The sequence below is a fragment of the Etheostoma spectabile genome, chromosome 8, assembly GCF_008692095.1.
Source record: "Etheostoma spectabile isolate EspeVRDwgs_2016 chromosome 8, UIUC_Espe_1.0, whole genome shotgun sequence".
Taxonomy (NCBI): Eukaryota; Metazoa; Chordata; class Actinopteri; order Perciformes; family Percidae; genus Etheostoma; species Etheostoma spectabile.
The window spans coordinates 1,089,313-1,109,015 of NC_045740.1; the positions used below are offsets into that span (position 1 = coordinate 1,089,313).

Here is a 19,703-nt window from a genome sequence, read left to right on the forward strand (position 1 = left end):
AGGGGAAACAACTCTGGGCTGTGTTTGCAAGGTGTAGTGCTGTGAATTATGATCCGCCGTGAGCATGGTCTATTTTATTTTGAAAATTAACCGGATGCTTTATTTTGTTTCTGTGCTAGGTCTGCCGTGTGCTGAATTCCTGCAGAGTTCTCCGGCGTACGGCAAAAATAGAATGTCTGCATATCTGCTGCGGACTGCCGAAGCTGGGACGGAGTCGGGACGCAGCCGTTCCGCAGTCAGTAACAATGCACACATTGACTTTAATGGAAACCTAATGATTCCTCCGGCGTTCCGGAGCGGATCCGCAGCAGTTCCGCACACAGCGGAAATCCAATGTCAGCCTTCACCTCTGTCTGCCATTGCATTCCTCGCCTCGTCTAAAACTCTCATCCCTTGGTGCTGACACAGAGAACAAAACGGAAGCACAAAACACTCACCGTGAGAATGAATAACTTCTTGTACAATCTGTCTGGGCCAATTAACCTGGCCTTAGTGCATTATGCTATCAATATGCCATTAAGAAGATGACATGCTATTGTCTGACAAAAGAAGGAAACCATCATACAGGGGCGAAAAACTTTGAACTCATCTTGCTCATTCAGTGGACAGTGGTTTGCCACAGCTCTAAATGGGTCAGCAATGTGCCTAGAAATTTAAGAAACAGCAATTAAACAGGACTCAAAGTAGCACTAACAGAGGAAGACAAAAAGACTAGTCAAGCTTCTTTACATCTTTATTTAAAAACCAAAGCAGAGTCTGAGCCAATTTAGAAGGGCAAATGTCATTTTTTCGTCATTGGTCATAATTTACTGCGTCATCATTGCTAGCGACAGATGGGGTTGTCCTGAACAAACCCAATGTGTTTAAATAGTTTAGCCGGTGTTTTTTTTTTTTGCTGCCTCCAGCTTCTTTTGAAACTAAATGTGTCTTCTGGCTGTGGCAACAGCCCCATGCTGAGAATCAAAAGCAACACACCTTCGACGTTTTGTGTGTGTGTGTGTGTGTGTGTGTGTGTGTGTGTGTGTGTGTGTGTGTGTGTGTGTGTGTGTGTGTGTGTGTGTGTGTCGTTAGGTTATGGCAGTTTCCTGCTACAACAACCAGCCACGGTTTACCTCACGCATGACGCGGTACTAATCTGCAGTGGAATAAGGAGGACGGGGCACCGAGGCGTGTCGAGCACGTACCATTAATGGAAAACGCCAAAAGCCTCTTGACGTGACAATATCTGCCATCAGGAGGGCTAAAACTAAAAGGTCTAACTTGGTCTTGGTAAAATGCTTCATACTTCTAGTCTATTTGAATCAATTGAGGAAACTACGTTTCTCTCTCTCAATAAACCAACCATATACTTCTCTTGTTCATTCCTCATACCCTTGTTTTCCCTACGCCCGCTACCTCCCTCCCTCTCTTTCTCCATCTCCCTATTTTTCCCAGGAGAGCCAAAGAAAAGGTCTATATTTAACCACTCTAACAAGAGGAGAGCTCAGGTCAATGCTCACTTGAGAGCTGCGCTGGAAAAAGGAATAGAATTGTTGTAACAGAGATTTACTGGATATATGTACCGTAAGAGAACATGAGACTGTATTAGTCATCACCAGTGACGGATTATTATTCCAGTAAATTGGAGGTGAAAAGAGACAATCATCTTCTCCAGAAACAAGTGGGTGGGGGTGGGGTTGAATCTAAAGCAATGATGGCAAATTGGGCAATACTGGTTAACTGTGCCTCAGCGTTTTTGCCTCAACTAAAGCGCAACACGAGGGAAAGATTTTTTCATCGGTGTCATTTTGTTGCACGTTGCTGCTTTTCCACTGCCAACAACTTTGCTCGTACAAAATTTTTTGTGAAATAACAGCTGTGCTCTTCATTTTTACAAGAAAATTTATTTTTGCCACAAAATATTACTTAATTAATAATTAACAAAGAACTCTTCATGCACAAGAAGGGCTGGGTGACATGGCCAACACCTTCCATCCCAAAATAAGTCATTTAAAATAAGTCTTATCTCAATAAGACGCCATACATACATACATACATACATACATACATACATACATACATACATACATACATACATACATACATACATACATACATACATACATTATATTGTTATTGTTACACACACACACAGGTTTACTCCTCAACGCAGAGGGCCCGCGTTTGACTCCGGCCTGCAGCCCTTTGCTGCATGTCATCCCCCCCCCTCATGTCTTCATCTGTCCTGTCAATTTTTTTTTTTTTTTTTTTAACTGGATCAGAATATAAAGCATCGTCCAAATGACTTAAATGTTGCCTCTGGTTTTTCAACATCACAATAGAAACAATATAGATTCATGGGTCATATTGCCCTGCACTAGGCACAAAAAATGTCACTTCTATCAAATATTACTGATCTTAATTTTTTTACTGTTACAAACTTTGGATACAAGTTCCCTTTTAAGGATTGCGTCCAATTTGACTAAATTCTCAGATTTATCGCAAAAAGGCACAACATCACTATTGCCACCCAGGTCTGAGACACACTGTACCTAACATTTCCCTCTGACTAAACACTGCTGTTGCTTCAATTCCTCCTTGATTTCTTTTAAATGGTTCAAAATAAATATGAAAAATAGCAAAAATGCGTCATATTAAAGAGCCTATAGAATAACACATCATGACAAAAGACAAAATTATGCTTATCACTTTCAATGATCAACTCAGTGCTGGGCAATAGGTGTATCTAAAGATGTATGTTTTCAGTAACCCCACCCCTGTATTGTGTATCCTCAGAGATCTGCAACCCACTGTGAACACACACAGCCTGCTGGCCAGACAGCCCAGAAGCTTTTGCTTTTACAGGAAAACATCCACGAAAAAGATTTAATAACTAGATATAAATTAGGAAATACGCATACAAACATGACCATATTTTAGCAAATCACATAAAATCTATCCTTATTCCTTGTGTGTGTTTCTGTGTGTGTGTGTACGCATGTTAACATGCACGCATGTGCAAATTCTCTGTGCCGGCACACACAGGCCTTCATTCTAATAGCCTTCGTCTGTCTGAATGCAATCTTTGTGTGTTTGGCGAAATCGGCAAGTCCGATTTTTCACCCTTTCAATCTGGCTTATTACACACTGAGAAATGTGTTGCAGAGATTCATGATCTCGGTTAATCTAAAGGCGACATAGGGACAAAGTCAAAGCAGATAGGAAGAGTGCTCGCAGTGCCACCCTTCGAGAAAGTAAAAGTGGGAGGCTTTCTGTCCTCATTTGCCACAATGAGCCGACCAGTGCCTGAGTGTGTGTGTGTGTGTGTGTGTGTGTGTGTGTGTGAGAAACCACACCCTTCATTTCATGTGTAATGTAGAGTATATATGTAAAGTACTAAAGCAAATATACACATTTGTGTGTGTGTGTGTGTGTGTGTGTGTGTGTATACGTATACATATAGAAACAGTGATATTCGTCTGCAATCATTAACAATCATTTTATACAATCATCATCATGTCAATGGGTGCCATACAGCCACAGACAATGTAGCATAACTAGAGAAGAGATAGGAAAAGACAAACAGGTGACAAAAAAAAGTGACAGACAAAGCACATGCCTGTCTGTGGGTGAGCATATCCATGTGTATAGGCAATACTCACTCATGCTGAGCTCCTGCCTGCCTGGCAGACAAACTGACAGATGAGAAGACAGGACGAGACAAGAGAGAGTAAAAAAAAAAAAAATAGTTTTTTGTGTCTTTGTCTGTGCCCAGGTATCTGGGCACTGACAGCCCGAGGAGACCTGCTTCGCCCCTCTGCCTCTCCATCCCTCTGTGTTGCTGTGCCAGGGCAGCAGCAGTGGCCGCCATGCTGGGGCGTGTTCCCCTCGCCCTGTCGAACCGGCATGGCGTTTGGCTTGAAGCCTTTCCCCGTTTTGAAAACAGGCCGGTAACTCTTGTGCACAAGCCGGAGTGCCGAGTGAAAGTGTCACATCAAGACTCACTGGAGGTGGTTTTATTGTCGGAGGGTCGTACCAACTGAGCGCTTAGACACAGGGGGGATACACAAGAAGGAACTATGGATTCATATAGAATATCAGTTCCTATCATCAGCTGACACCCCCTCCCTCAACTCTCATCCTCCATCCTTCCTCTCTCTATCCCTCCTTCACTTCATCCCAGCATCTCTCATGGCCCTCCGCCTCCTCCCTCCCTCAGTCACACTCATTTTCTTTCTTTTTATCCATCTATGCATCCTTCCTTTCTACCCTCCCTGTCTCCTCCCTCCCTTAGCTCAATGCAATTATAGTAATGGATTTTTTCCCCCTCAGTTGATGGCTTCCGACATCCTGTCTTGAAATGAGGCTAATCATGCTCTTAAGGGTCATGTTTAGTTAATGAAGAGTTGGGGAGGCATATTTCGGAAGAGGGGGGCATTCCTATATGCAGGCTTACTATTACAGCACACACAAAGCAAGCATGTTAATACACACCTCCATTTGTATTCTTGTGCACGTTGCACACATGGACACACACAGTCACATGCTGTACAGCCGCATTCATCTGTGCAGGTCAGCACAGACAAGATGAGAATGCATTTGCCAATGTGCAGCCAAATCTACGCTAGACACACATTTATTCATTAATTCATTCATAAGCACAAGGAGAGACATTGTATGCCAGCAATTGATTGCTACTGACAAAGATACAGGCACAACCTGCACAAGGAGCCAGTGCATGCACGCACGCACACACGCACAAACGCACGCACGCACGCTATGTCAGAAGTGTTCGTCTATCTCGGCTGATGCTCTGGGCTTAGCCAACTGCATCCGCTAAACGCATGCCTACACTGCTGAGGGATGTGTGTCTATGTTAAGGGTTGGGGAGGGCAGGAGACGAGAAAGGAGGGAGAGAAAGGATGTAAATGGGAGAGGGAGGGAAAAAATAGAGGAAAAAGAGAAAAGGAGAGTAAGCAGAGGCACCAGCTGAAAGAGAGTGAGGTGAGGAAAAGGAGAGAGCAAGCCCTAGTAGAGAAAGATAGAACAGGGAAAAGTGAGACGAGGACACAGAGACAGAAAAAAATTGCAGCCGGTTGCCATTTTTCTACCAGCACCGCTCTATTCATTTTTTTGTCCATCTTTTCCTTTGATCGCCATCCTCTTTTGCTGCTTATTACATCCTCTTCTCTCCTGGTTTTAGCCTTTCTATATTTCTGTTCACCCTCCGTTATTTTAACAGAAAAAAAAAGAACAACCCAGAATTACCTTAATATTTACCCAAAGAGAACACACAGAACATACCTTACCTTAAATGGCAAACTGAGAACAAGGATTTAATTGTAAAGATGTCTACCGTGTGGTGACAGCTGGTGGTATGTGAATTTGTAGATGTGTCGGTACTCTGTAGCATTAGAGTGTCCCAAACTGGGGGGATTGGTTAAGAAACATGCTTCTAATTTACATTTTCAGATTCCTGTTTGAGCCTAATGTGCTTCTGTCTCAATTCCCTAGTTACGCATGCATCTATACATGCATGCTGTAGATAAGAAAAACAAATCTGTAAGCATAATGGGACCCAATTAAATTCAAATGATGCCAAACCCTACATGGCATCCGGTACAAATAATATTGACTAGGACAATGTGTGGCAAAAAAGCTTGATAATCATGATCTTTCATGACCTAATGTCCATCCATTTGGACAACCCAATATTAATTAATATAACATCATTCGGTTTTCATTCATGATATTTACACAAATCCCATCACATAACTGTAGGGCATCAACATTTGGCAAGCAATAGGGGAGAAAACAAAGCAATATACAAGTTTATAATAGAACACAAAATGATCAAAATTGTTCACTGCAAGAATTGTGTTTCAGTATTGTGGAGTTTACTCGTCTGCACTTGAACAGAACAATCTTGATGGGGGGAGATTGCGACATAAATGTATCCACGTTTTAACAGCACTCTGAGACAAGGGATGAAAAGCTACATTAACAAAGCGATGCATGATGTAGTCTAGAAATGTGGTCTACTCTGTACATAACCAGCCACGCCCACATCCATGAAGCCCTAAATCTAGGACTCTGTGTCTGTATGGCTGTCTAGAGTAAGATGGTCTCTAACGTGTTCAGCTAGAGCTGGGCAATATAATAATTATTTAATATATTGATATTGTGATATGAGACTAGATACCGTCTAAGATTTTGGATATTGTAATATTGTAGTATGGAATAAGTTGTCTTTTCCTGGTTTTAACGGTTGCATTACAGTAAAGTGATGTAATTCTGACCTTACCAGACTGTTCTAACTGTTCTATTATTTGCCTTTACACACTTAGTCCTTATATCCACATTACTGATGTTTATTTATCAAAAATGTTGTGTAAATATTTTGTGATAGCACCAATAGTCAACACTACAATATCGGTACTATGGTGGTATCGATAATGACGTATTTGGTCAAAGAAATCGTGATATTAGATTTTCTCCATATATTTGATTTTCTCGCTCAGCACTATGTTCAGCTATTACTGACGCATCATTTACACATCAATTCCTTCGGGATTTGTGTGTGAAGAAACTGCAGAGGCAAGCAGTAAATCACTTGTGGTATGCTCACGCACGCTCATAAACCTAGAAACTAGTCTCCAGTTTAACTGACTTCACGTTAATCTAGACTATATTCAGACTGGAGAGACAGAGACATATGGAGCTCAGGGAAAAGTAGCGAGCCTAAAGGCATGAGTCGGTTACCGGTTTCAAGGTATACCGCGGCTATAATTTCAGTCATACCGTTCCTAAGATCTCAAGGTCTTCAAGGACAGAAAGTGCAGTTTAGAAATCCCTCTCCCGCTATTATTTCAAAACAAAATACATTGTGTTCAATGGGAAAAAGTTTTTTTACCCAGACATTTCAAAAATAATAATTTATAGCTGTAATTGCAATACCATAATAATGTGAATCCGTAATATTTGTTGCCGAAGGTTATCATTCTGTCAGAATCTCATACCGGCCCATGCCCAGCTCCAACTAACCTCTTTTCACCTCAGTGTACTCGGTGACCTAAAGGAACAGCCACTCTCCCAGCAGGATGGTGAATAGAGATCTGTAGGAGGAAAAACGTTGACTGCAGTCTGGCTTTATGTTGGCTCCGTTTTCTCAGAACAATAGAAGTCACCACAAGCTTTCCCTGTTGTTTTGTTATTTCTTGTTAAATGGGCCTTTAAGTCTGATTAATTTTTTGGGCTTGTCATCCATCCAAACACACCCAGTGAGTTTAGAGTCACAATTAGTCACAATTTGCAATTGAGAGTAATTTGTTTTTATGTCATTCACATGATCTTAATTAAAAGAGAATTCCCAAAGTGCTAGCAGCCAGCTTATTAGACGACTACTCCCCTCTCTTCTGGCCAGCTAGTCAGATACACTGAGTAACTAGAAAAGTAGAAACCCCTATATTTTGTAATGCAATATGATAAAAATGTGTTTTATTAATCATTCACATAAATTATTACTAGTGATATGGGCCTTAAGATAAATGCCAATACAATGCTGCTGTACTGACTTTCTTCTCACCACCTTCCCAAAATTTGGTTCAAATGGAGCTGTGGTTTTGACTACACAGCAGCGGACTCATTCTACTGAATGAGATATTGCTTTGTAATGTATGGTTTTCTTATAAACCAATAAGAGGAAAATAGCAGAGAGGGGGAGTGTGGGAGTGGGAGTGGGAGTGTGTGTGTGTGTGTGTGTGTGTGTGTGTGTGTGTGTGTGCGTGTGTGTGTGTGTGCGTGTGTGCGTGTGTGCGTGTGTGCGTGCGTGCGTGCGTGCGTGCGTGCGTGCGTGCGCGCGTGCGTGTGCGCGTGCGCGTGCGCGTGCGCGTGTGCGCGTGCGCGTGCGCGTGTGTGTGTGTCCACATTGCCAGAATCTAAGTGCTCTTCCAGTCAGTCAGTCAGTCAGTTAGCATACATCCGGGCAGACCAGGAAGAATGAAAGATGAGTAAATGCAAAAGAAAAAAAGGCAGACAGTGAGAAATAACTGGAGAACTGAAAAAGTGAAAAAGCAGACAGTGAGAAAAACTGAAATATATATAGAGAGAAAAAGAAAGAGTGAGTGATGACAGAGATGAATGAAAAGATATTGACAGAAGATTAAGAAGGGTAATAGAAAAAGAGGGACAAAGAGAGAGAAAAAGATGGAGCTCAGGGAAATGCAGCTACTTTTCTGAACCAGAAGAATAGAGAGGGTAAGCAGACAGAGAGGTCAAAAGGAAAGCAGTCTCAAGTGGAAATAACGGTAAAGAGGTAAAGACAAGGTACAGATCTTTGAATCGTTACTAAGTGGAGCATTGTAAAGGATTATGCATTGTTCACTGTTAATAAAATAAACACCACAAATAAATAAATGCTCAAACGCTTTCACTAACCCACCGTGAAGCGCATCAATTTTGAATTACACCTTGTCGTACTCACAATTGACAGTTTTTTAAAGCATTAAAATCAATGCAGCAGAACGAGTTGTCATTTTTCTTCCTGCTTCCTGATTTGGGTGTGTTATGCTAGTAGCGGCCACTAGCCACAAGCAGAGATAAAGAGCAGGCTACAGAGGTTTTGGTAAGTTCACATCTTTCTAACTCCACACTTAGCATTTTCCCACTCTGCTTTGAACGGTAATGGAGTAGAGCTTCTGTTAACGCTAATGGAACAAGTACATTCCCAGCTTCACAGTTAAAGCTGCCCACCAGCCAGCCAGTGTAAACCTTTTAAGATTCAGACATCCAACTCTATTCCTTTTTTACACCTGACTAAACATGACAGCGCACAAAGTACATGTGACAAGAGTTTATTCCGACAATTCAGCTGTGGTTCTCTGTATATCCTTCAGAACCACGTCTAATATGTATTACATATGTGTACTATGGAGGACAAACAGGGACAAAAAGCTTTTTTTTAAATATGGTGAAATTCTACAAGTAGAGTGTGACTCCTTGAATTCTGAAGACCTACTCCTGTTACATTTCTCCACATAGTTGCTACAAGGCAGGTGTAAATAAAAAAAGAAAAGAAAGGACAAGGCTCATCAGTTCATCTTCTATGACCGCAATGATCTTTCTCTACCGTTCATAAAAACAGAGCCTGTTGGTCAAGCTGCAAGTCTATTTCTCCTCGGGAACAATAAACTCACCGAGGTGCCTGTGTGTATGTACATCTGTTAAACCTTAAACCTCCACCGCTGCCAGCCCCTAGCAACACATTTCCAACTTACAGGCATTTTTTTCAGACCCAATTTGCAGGCAGATTTTATCATATGTAGATAATTAACTTTACTTCCATAAGTTAGCCCAAAACACAATTTATTTCCTGGTTATCTGGCTAATAGAATCTTTCTGCAAGTCAATGTTTGAACTTTGTGTGCTCAGCCAAAGAGGGTTTCTTACGATGACATCTGAAACAAAATTGGACTGTTTCTTTTGGCATTTCCCAAAAATCACTCACTGGAGAGTCTTTTCTTCAGTGAAACAATCTTAGAGTCATAAAACTGTAAAACTAGCAGCCAGTTGGACTTGTGGCCTATAAGATCATTCATACCTGTATGTCAGTGTCTTTGACCGGCTCCAGGGGCTCAAAAGTGGTGGCTGCACTTAGACTCTCCAACCTCTGAGAAATGTGGAAGATGTCTAAACCTCTGGAACCAAGGAGGATTGACCTGAGAGTAAGACAGAGAGGTGGTGAGAATGAATGAATGAATGAAATGGAATATATTAATATTATATAAATATATTATCAATGGCCTCTCTAAGATTCTAAATATTATATGTCAAAATCAAAATGTGTGATCTTTAGACGTGTAGTACGGAAGCCAGGACAACTATGGGAGGTGTCATAAACATTTTCCGGGTTAGAAGTTTGATAAATCAGGAAAGCATTATATTAAATGGCTTTGAATTTTGGGAGCCCGGATGGCTCGGTTGGTGGAGCGGCTCCTATATGTGGAGGTTTACTCCTCGATGCAGCGGGCCCGGGTTTGACTCTGACTCGTGACCGTTTGCTGCATGTTATTCCCCACTCTTTCTCCCCTTTCATGTCTTCAGCTGTCCTGTCAAAATAAACGCCAAAAATGCCCCAAAAAAATCAAATAAAAAAAAAAAAGTGGTTTTGAATGTCAAAAATAAATAAAAATAAAACATAACTATCTATTATTAAAAGAATAAAAGGGTAGCAGGTGAGTAGTAATGTAAAATGACAGACAACTGTTAAGCTTACAGAAGCGGATGGATTTGTTTTAGGATGTGTGTAGGTTATGTTAACACTATACAAGAACAGACTAGAACAAAGATTTTCTGACTGTGGGTCGTGACCCTTTCTGCATGGGACGTATTACTTACGCTTTTACGTCAGCAGCATCTTGCGAGGTGCGAGTCAGGGTGCGGGATCGAAGCCGCTCCCCTGCCTGCTGGATCTCCTGAAGGTTCCTCTCAACATGCGGCAGCTCTGACACTGCTTCTGTCTCGGCAGCTAGCTGCTCTGCCTGCTGCAGCAGCTCTCCAAAACCCTCCGCATCCATACCTCTAGAAGGAGAGGAAGAGTGTATGAGTATAAACAAAGATAATATATTTAGATTACATACATCTGGGAGATACAGTCCACAGTACTAAGTGAAGACTGGAACTAGTTGGACACTGATGCTGCTTTTCTTTATTGCTCAAATCATGTACTCCAGCATTTTTTTTTATTTTTTTTTTTACATGAAACAGCTTCAAGTGGAGCATTCACATCCACAGTACTGGATGAACAGTGTTTTATGGATACAACAAACTTGAATGACTTGGATGAATACAGAATTATACAGACATATTTTGTCTGCTTAGAAAGATACAACAGCACAAGGACCACTATCATTCAGAAAAGTGATAAGTGCAATGTTCAACAGTTGGGGTATTTATCAGATTTAAAAAAACAACAACCCAAAACAAGGCATCAGTAAAGATAACTGCTGCACAGGCCTGGCGGAGCATCACCAGGGAATGATGATGGGAATGGGTGTGATATTTTTTTACGGGTTTATTGCCTGAATAATTCAGCACGATGGATTTATTAATAGTAACCAACTTCATATTCAAACTAAAAGGTAGCTACTTGACCATGGTCACAGCTGCATTTCGAATCCAACACCCTTGAGTACAGAGCAAACAAAACAAAAGACTGTGTAAATAGGGAACTGTTTAAATTAAGACTACAGAAGTGTGGAAATTGTAATTGGACACATCAGAAACAGCTGACTCAACTAGGATTTCTCTATGGAACATTGATTAACCCATGTTAGATATTCTTGCTTCTCTACATATCTGACCACCATCCCTCGAAGGGTCACTTCTTTATTTCATTATACCACACATACTGTGTATAAATACATATAACTCACAGTTTGAATGGAATGTGTCCTATACTTGGTGTTTTTAATGTAAAGGTTTTTAGCGGTGGTCATATCTTATTTAACATAGCTATCAGTATGCAGTCTATGATTTCACCACTGCCACAAACATTAGCATTAAAAGCAACGGTATAAAGCACATGCCGTACAAACTCAAGGAAACTGTGTAGGCTTGGGCTTAAAGGACATAAGCTACAGGTACCAGAACCTTTCTTGACAGCTGACATACACAGAATGACATTGCATGCGCGCTAGGAGTGCCGTGGTTGTCAGATTGGTTTAGCGTTAGCACAACGCCACGGCTAGCAAGTTTAGAAACTCGCCTTACGTTAGCTACTTCAAGAGATAGCCTGAGAGGTTGTTTTAACTGTAGAGGGAAGTAGATAGACAAAGTATGACAACAACCCGTTTTTAGACACTTTTCTTTTCCGGCCTAGCTTTGTTAGTATGCACCACTAGTTAGCTTTAGCTATGTCCAAATGAATGGCGCTCCAGAGATAGCTAGCTAGTAGGCTAAATGGCTAACGTTATTTAGCATACCCGCAGTTCATTTAAAAATCTTCATCTAAAAAAAAATTACTTTGCAGGCAGGTTTGGTTGCAGGCAAACAAACGTCATACCTGTTGTAAGTATTGTCCTGTCTGTATTCTTCTGGTGAATGTGTTTACGGTTATAAACTTAGCTCAGCAGTACAGCATGTGTGAAAGTATACTATTTACCCCGGCACTTCTGGGGTCGATTCTGATTGGACGATACCCAGTGCTCTTCTTCGTCGACTTCTTTCAAATGTGACACACCTCGCTACTCTGCCAGTTGGACGGGTGGACTTTGACAAAGTCCAACTATATCGATTGGCTCGAGAAAGTCCTTTTGTGTGTAAATGATTTTTTGTATTGCATTATCAGAACCGTCTGGATTATATGGCATTTTTAGGAAAATATCATTTAAATTGCACAAATAGAGAGTATTTTAAAATGTGTAAAGTGATTCCAGTATCACTCTTTTAGTTTATCCAAAACATTTTAATGTGTTTAAATGTTAAATCAGTATCGCTAAATTCAATAATTAATGACAATAATTAAATTGATAACCCATGTAATAACAAGTGTTGTTCTGAAATCCAAAGTGTTTCACGGTTATGATAGAGGACTTTATGTACAGGTGCAATGTTTTACATGTAAACATTGTCCACTATAAAAAAAGGCACATTCTAATAAATGGCCTCATCTTTTTCTGACGTGATTAATATGGTCATTCTTTTGGGTATAATTATCATATTCATTGTAGCAAATGGAGAACCAGTAAGGCCTCCTTGGTTTGTTTTATGAATGATTTCAAATTTACGCCCTGTACTTAAAATGTACTTTATTAAAATTGCAAGACAAATTTGAAGAGATGTATCTCATTTCTTGTTGCCTTGACGTATGCCCCTTATTGTTGAAACCTCTGCTTTTTGTGTTTTGTTCTGTGCCACGTGATCAAGAAATTACATTTATTTACATATATTCTACATGTGTTTTATGCAAATCACCCTTTATTTTTCTTTCTTTTGATGTTTGTGATGCACTCTATAGTCAACCTATTTTCTAGGATGCTTGTATGTTCTTTGATGTGTATTCAATAAAAACATCACACCTTCAAATCATGTATTTCAACATAATCAGCGCCAGTGACAAGTCAGGATACAGTGTAAGGTTACTTAGACACCAGGGCAGGATAAAATATTTCTCAATTCTGTGGTTTTGTTTCAATATTCTTGAATCTTTTAGTGATTTGGAGAAAGTCAGATATTACAAAAATCTTGACCAAATACCTTTATGAATATAACAATATTGATAGCCCTTTTTATCCACTGTGTGGATGGGCATCATGTCTTTGGCCAAATAATACTTATAGCATTGGTGATTTAGATGTCTCTTCAAGTTCTTGTTGTACTTTGTGCCACTAGCAAAAACACTATATATAGTATAAATTAGTGAGGCTTGTTTGGGGTATTAACTGCCATTAAATAAACAAAATAATGTGACACTTTTTGGTATAATATTGCGATAACAATATTAAGTCGGTATATGATGCACCCCTAATTGCAAATTCAATTATTACAGTTACAGACTAAGCACATGACTCATTAATTGTACTCAGTGCTCATGTACATAATCTCTCCATCCTCTATGACAGCACAAGATTCATTGGGCTGAAGGCAGGAAAGACACCTGATCATTGCCAGGTTAAAATAATCACAATTTGTTTTTAAAAGGAAATCTCACATCTTTTACCAGCAGTGACAGAGACGCTGGTATTGTGTGTGTGTGTGTGTGTGTGTGTGTGTGTGTGTGTGTGTGTGTGTGTGTGTGTGTGTGTGTGTGTGTGTGTGTGTGTGTGTGTGTGTGTGTGTGTGTGTGTGTGTGTGTGTGTGTGTGTGTGTGTGTGTGTGTGTGTGTGCGTGTGCGTGCGCGTGCGTGGTCCAAGTAAGGACGTAGTAGAAAGTAAGGAAGGGGGCAATTCTCAAAAAATAAACAGGTAAGATTTTTACTTAAAAAGTTCAAGTCTAGCCATCTAAAACATTTGCTTTTGAAAATAGATACATTGTGTATGTTGATTCTGGACAGACAATTTCTTCGATGGGTTACTAGATTGTTGTGTTTCTCATATTCATGTGTATCTCATTTGAAAGATGTCATGTTCAGATGTCACTGAACTACCTTTGCTTTAATTTGGTGTAGAATTTCACAATAACTCGTCTATTAAGCACAAATGCTTAGAGGTTTTGCTCTTTATCAAACACACTCAACGCTGCTTTCCACTCTAAAGTTACAGTCGTTACATCACTCTTGAAAATAAAAGTCTCTAGATTAGGCTGTAGGTGAGCAACTGTCTGGTGGGTCCCCACATGGAGAGAACGGGCTGGTCATACTTCAGCCCTTCCGGCTGCCTGATGACAGGAAACCCCTGGCTGTGGCCTGAATCATAAAGCCCAGCTGGTTGATGAACGGCTGCTTCCAGGCTACAGGCTGTTGTTTAGTTAGGACAGATCTAGTCATGTGGGGACAAAGCCCCGGAGCTACTTCATTATATAATACAGAATGTACAACTGTTTTCTCTGTTATACAACACAGAAAGCAATAAAATAGAAGCAGCCGATGTATGAATGTTTTTGCTCAAAAAGGACAAAATATGACAATCTGCATGCCTGCCAAATTAAAATTAAAACGTCAGACTTTACAGGTAACAAAAACACATTACAACAGCAGACATTTGAAGAAGTCCCAGAAGGAAAATCACAGGTGTGATTTATAACCACTAACTGCTTCACTCCATTTAGGAGCATTGGTATGATACATGATGACTCACCGGCCATGGGACATTTAAAGGAAACTTAGCAATCTTATTATATTATAACTTTTCTCTCAGGGCCCTTTGGCCTTTAAAACAGTGGATGTTTATAGGTTTGAACATATACTGGATACCTTTGCTAAATTAATTTCAATTTTGGAGACATTTTCGGGCCATCACCTACTCATGTTTCTCTGCAATGGACAGTGAAATGTAGCTATTACATTTTGTAGTTGCATTTATAAATAACTATAAATTATGATACGTACTTTTTCTCTGATTATTTTTAGAAATGTTTGCATAAGCATGCCATAATATACGGATCACTCTATAAAAGATAACCATAGAGACATTGTCTGTCCTTGTGAAAGGCCCAGGATGTTTCTGGGGGCAGAGCAGGCCGAGGAGACTCCCAGACCGAATGAAACAGACAACATCAACTATGTTATGACTTTGTTTCCAATTAGGCGTTTTCTGTACTATTCTGTAGTGTAGAAACTCTCCAAGTGTTCACAAGTAAAAAATAACTTTGATATAACTTCAGTGGTCTCTGTCTAATCTTGATAATGGAATTATTCCAACAATAACCATTCAACATTTTAAACAAATTTCTGTTTTTTTGCCAAGAGAAAGAAAAGCGTACATCTGCAGCCCTACTTTTATTTCCACTGTGGCCAAGGTCTGATCCACTCTAACACACATTGTTCTTCCAATTTGTCCTGTGTTGTGTTGACCAACATCAAGGTTCTGACCGGCCAGGTAACCATGGCCTACACTGACCGGATCACGAATCTCTGTCTGACACAGAAAACATCAATAGTCTGTCTCTATTATAGCTGATAAATACTGTATATAATGCTTTTTTCTTAGTATTGTTAATGGTTTGAGGTATTATATTACCCTATCATTGTAGTTTGGTTTGTCTTCTGAAAATAAGTTCTCTTTGTTTTTAATAAAACATCAACAACGGCCCTATGCTATTCCGGAGTACCCCTGAACAGTGAGCTAGCATGCACAATACTTCTCTGAAACTGAAGCAGCTAAATGGAATTCAGCCATGAATAATTCTATTATTTACCCTCGTGCATTGCCTGCTGTGGCATGCTAAAATGTCATCTGGGAATAAAGGTCTACACGGCCATTTCAAATTGGTTTATAAGGTGGTGATTAAAGATTTTCTATTTCTATTAATCATTTAGTTCGTAACATAAACCAAAAAAGATGTTCATCACAAGAGCCTAAGCTGATGTCTTGTAATAACTTGGTTTGTCCTACCAAGGATCCGAAACCTAAAGATATTCAATTTAGAACATTTGGCAATTTGTCTTGATAAATTTAAATGATCGATTATTTTTCTATCTATTGATCCCTTTATTCTATTAAATTTACAAACAAATTCCATTTTGCATAGTGTCGTATTGATTATTCTATCATACGGAGATTCATATAAACATTAAGAAGTCTGCACCAACACACGTTTAAAAAGAACTCTACACACTATTCACCAGTATTTAAGATCAGCGACTGAACTCTGACTTAACGATTTCCACCATTTCCAGACATCACGGGGAATATTACACGCAGAACACATGCTTAAAAAAGCCTAAACAAGGCACCCGAGTAGCTCACCTGGTGGAAAGGGCGCCCATTTATAGAGGTTTGTTCCTCGACGCAGCGGCCGCGGGTTCGACTCCGACCTGTCACCCCTTTCAAGTCTAAGCTGTCCTATAGAAAAAAAATAATAATAATAATAATACCGCAAAAATAAAATCTTTACCAAAAAAAAATTGGTATCATTGGTCTTTTAATTGTTTTGTACATAACATTTTAAAACAGGCGTAGAAAGGTACACAACCTCAACCTCTTAATATGCAACATAGACAAATCAGTCCTGTATTACCGATGTGTCCAAATATTGTCCGGTACAGGCTGACAAACGAGTGGCCAGTACAGGGACTAGAGTCATTGGGTCCGCTGCGGAAGAGGATCTCCAGAGGGGCCTTTTGAATCCCAGTGTGTCCCTAATTGAGTCTCCTCTACTTGAACTGATTATCAATAAGTGTGCCCTTCATCTTCGCCTTCTTGGCCTCCAGCTCGGCCAGCTCCTGCAGCCTCCTCTTGCTCATTCCCTTCCTCTCCAGCTGCTTCTCAATAACTTTGGCGTTCTGGGCGTACGAGTCCGCCACCTCCCTGGCCTCGATCTCCTCCTCCTCCTCGTCGATGGTGGAAACTGTGACAGAGCTGAACTTGCCCATGTCTTTGGTCCGCTTGGTCATCATCACACGGACTTTCTTCGGAGCCTCCGGCTGCTTCTGGCTGTAGACGCTGGTGTTGCCGAAGCCCTGGCCGAACTTGACCACGGCTCCGTCCACGATGAAGGTGGCCGGGCTGTTCTTCGACTGGTGCTGGTAGAAGAGCAGCAGGCCGCACTTGCCGCATTTTTTGCGGTACTGCCTCTCGATGCCCTCGGCCCTCTTCAGGTACACGTTTTCGTCCTGCTCCACGTTGCAGAACTTGTGGGCATGTTTGGCCGCATCAATGACCCTGGCTCGGTCCCGGGGCCTCATGGGCAGCTTCTCCAGCTGGCAGTCCAACACCAAAACCATCTGACCGCACAGGCAGTAGTAGACATGAAGAGGCTTTTCTCCGTCGTCGTACTCCTCTCTGTCTCTGGTGTCCGAGCACACAACACTCCTAGACACGACCTTCGGCATGTTTAACGTTAGACACTTAAATTTAGTATAATACCAGTAACGTTGGCGTCTATTTAAATGCTACTGTTTAAACGCCATGACTACGAAAGCTCTGTGTAAAATGTTGTCCCGGAACCAGCACAGTAAGACGAAACATTTCCGGTGTCCGTCACTTTTACGCTTCCTACCTGAAACCAAAGCTTTTTCTTCCTTTTGTTCCGCGTGATTACGTTACGCACAGGCCAAAATAAACTCATTTACCATTCATTCCGTGAAAATTGTTTAATTTCTCTCCCAAAATGAATCCCATTCTAATCACTGATGGTCTGAGAGATAATTGAAATCGCACATTTTTCTTAGGGATTGTACAACGCCTGCATGTTAAGTAAATGACGGTTTTTGGGTGACATGGGCTACTTATGCCTTTTCTGGACAAGCCTTAGGCTGGACCTGGAAGCTTAGCTTCAACTTGGCAGTTAAAACGAACTTAGACCTTATGAAATGTGGGTTGGTATAGTGTATTAAAAAAAAAAAACACACAAGTAGCTCATCATCCCCTATAAGAATCACTGCCCTCCTAGAATGCAGTAACAAGCACTAGTCAGTTCAGGTAGACTACTGTTCATGTCACAACCTGACATAATGGTCAGTTTTTGTGGCTGTACCTCTCTGCTCTAATCGGTTAAGGCAGATACCCACCCAGATTAAGACTGCTCACTGCTGTCACAATGCATGCCCTTGTAATTGTTTGGGTCACGGAATAAACTGCTAGCCTCAGCCTTGTATAGCCACCTTCTCCTCTAAGGGGTGACCTTGTTAAGATGACTTTACACTGCACCACCTCAGCTCATTTTATAGGCGATCTGAGGCTTCAAACCCTATACAAACTTGGCAGTTAAGATAAACCCACAAGCAACTTATAGTAACCACATTTATTTCAACATTGAAGACAGTACGAAGTGCATCATTTCTCAGCAAACACTTTCAGCTGTAATTCATTCAAACTAGTGCACACCGGCTCAATCATAATAAGGGCAGAACAGGGCTGATGTCACAGGACCCTCACTGGCAGCAGGCGGTGTCACAGGTTTTCCCTTTGCAAACACATCCAGAGGCACATTTGGTGCAGCCGGATGGGCAGCATGGGCAGCAGCCTGCAATTAGACAAAGCAGTGGTTAATTCATTTAAGTCGGTTATATTGGTGGTACAGGTAGCTGCCACACTAAAGTTCAGGACATGACATTAATGGCAACACAAGTCGCTGCATATTTTCTAAAATGCAAAAATTGGTCCTGCGAGTGTTACATTTGACGCTGCAGCTCATTACGCCAATTAGAGGCACGTGGCCGGGCAGCCATAATTTCATATAAAATGTGATGTCAGATAACAGAAAAATTCCAACATTAACACAAGAGGCACATTTTAAATTATACATCAGGCTCTTTGCAGAGTAATGAGGAGATACTTAAATCGTATCAATTCGGGGACTTATTGCATCCAATAACAAAATTACTACTCGCGCCGTGCAGTTGATTGAGGAAAGCCATTTAACTTACTCTTTTTGCAGGTGGTGCAGGAGCAGTTTGTGCAAGTGCAGGAGCCTCCGCAGTTGCAGGTTCCACCTGGAAAACAAAATCAAGCCAAATTACTATCACGTTGCCCGCTAACGCACCAGCCTACACCACAGGATAAACGTAAATGGTCACCACCAAAAAAAATAAATAATCAAACTTACTCTTGGCGCAGTCGCAAGGATCCATTTTTTCAGTTGATTTCGCGTGTCTTCGTGTGAAGGAGGTGTGTCCCGGGTCTCAGTTGAGTCAGTGTTGTGGCTACCACAGCATGGGCGCCGCTTTTATAGCGTTCTGGGGACAACAGGACCGTGTGCAAATAGCGCCTGTCAAGCTGCACGCAGGCACGTAGAAAGAGGTTTGTGCACACGACTTGTTGGTTAACCAGCGGGACGAGAGCAGAGATTCCCAGGCAAGGACGAGTTGGCAAGTTGTCTGAACACTAATGAACACTTTTTAATAGGCAAGACCCCGAGCCCCCCCCCGGCGATAATTATCGAGAACAACATAATTACATCAGTACAACACGTGTTACAAAGTTTATTTATTTATTTTATTTAAGTGATTCCCTGCACTACTCTTTGTCCATGTCTATCGTTCCTATAGCCGTAGGTCTACATTAATACAGCCACAGTTTCAATCCACAGTAGCCCATCTATCTATCTATCTATCTATCTATCTATCT

At 41.0% G+C, this 19,703-nt stretch overlaps 3 protein-coding genes across 3 annotated transcripts in view; all 3 read right to left on the minus strand.

The window, feature by feature from the left end:
• nup93 (nucleoporin 93) overlaps window positions 1-12,203 on the minus strand; it is a 31,607-nt gene extending 19,404 nt beyond the window's left edge. Inside the window, 3 exon segments of the mRNA XM_032522773.1 lie at window positions 9,578-9,695; window positions 10,375-10,555; window positions 12,041-12,203. Of these exon segments, the coding sequence (XP_032378664.1) occupies window positions 9,578-9,695; window positions 10,375-10,553 (297 nt within the window). The 5' untranslated portion in view covers window positions 10,554-10,555; window positions 12,041-12,203.
• Window positions 12,204-16,540: 4,337 nt separating this feature from the next.
• steep1 (STING1 ER exit protein 1) overlaps window positions 16,541-19,703 on the minus strand; it is a 4,445-nt gene continuing 1,282 nt past the window's right edge. Inside the window, exon 2 of the mRNA XM_032522804.1 lies at window positions 16,541-17,558. Coding sequence (XP_032378695.1) covers window positions 16,790-17,467 — 678 coding nt within the window. The 5' untranslated portion in view covers window positions 17,468-17,558 and the 3' untranslated portion in view covers window positions 16,541-16,789. The remainder of the gene's footprint in view (window positions 17,559-19,703) is intronic.
• Window positions 18,364-19,445, minus strand: mt2 (metallothionein 2). Its single transcript, XM_032522811.1, has 3 exons — window positions 19,183-19,445; window positions 19,004-19,069; window positions 18,364-18,600 (listed from the first exon to the last, which is right to left on the minus strand). The coding sequence occupies exons 1-3, from the start codon at window positions 19,205-19,207 to the stop codon at window positions 18,509-18,511; spliced, it is 183 nt and encodes a 60-aa protein (XP_032378702.1). The 5' UTR covers window positions 19,208-19,445; the 3' UTR covers window positions 18,364-18,508.

Coding starts and splice junctions, on each gene's coding strand:
- mt2 (XM_032522811.1), bottom strand. CDS start 19,207: ATGGATCCTTGCGACTGCGCCAAGA. Junction 19,070..19,182: donor TCCTTGCGACTGCGCCAAGA/GTAAGTTTGATT, acceptor TTTGTTTTCCAG/GTGGAACCTGCAACTGCGGA. Junction 18,601..19,003: donor CTGCACCACCTGCAAAAAGA/GTAAGTTAAATG, acceptor GTCTAATTGCAG/GCTGCTGCCCATGCTGCCCA.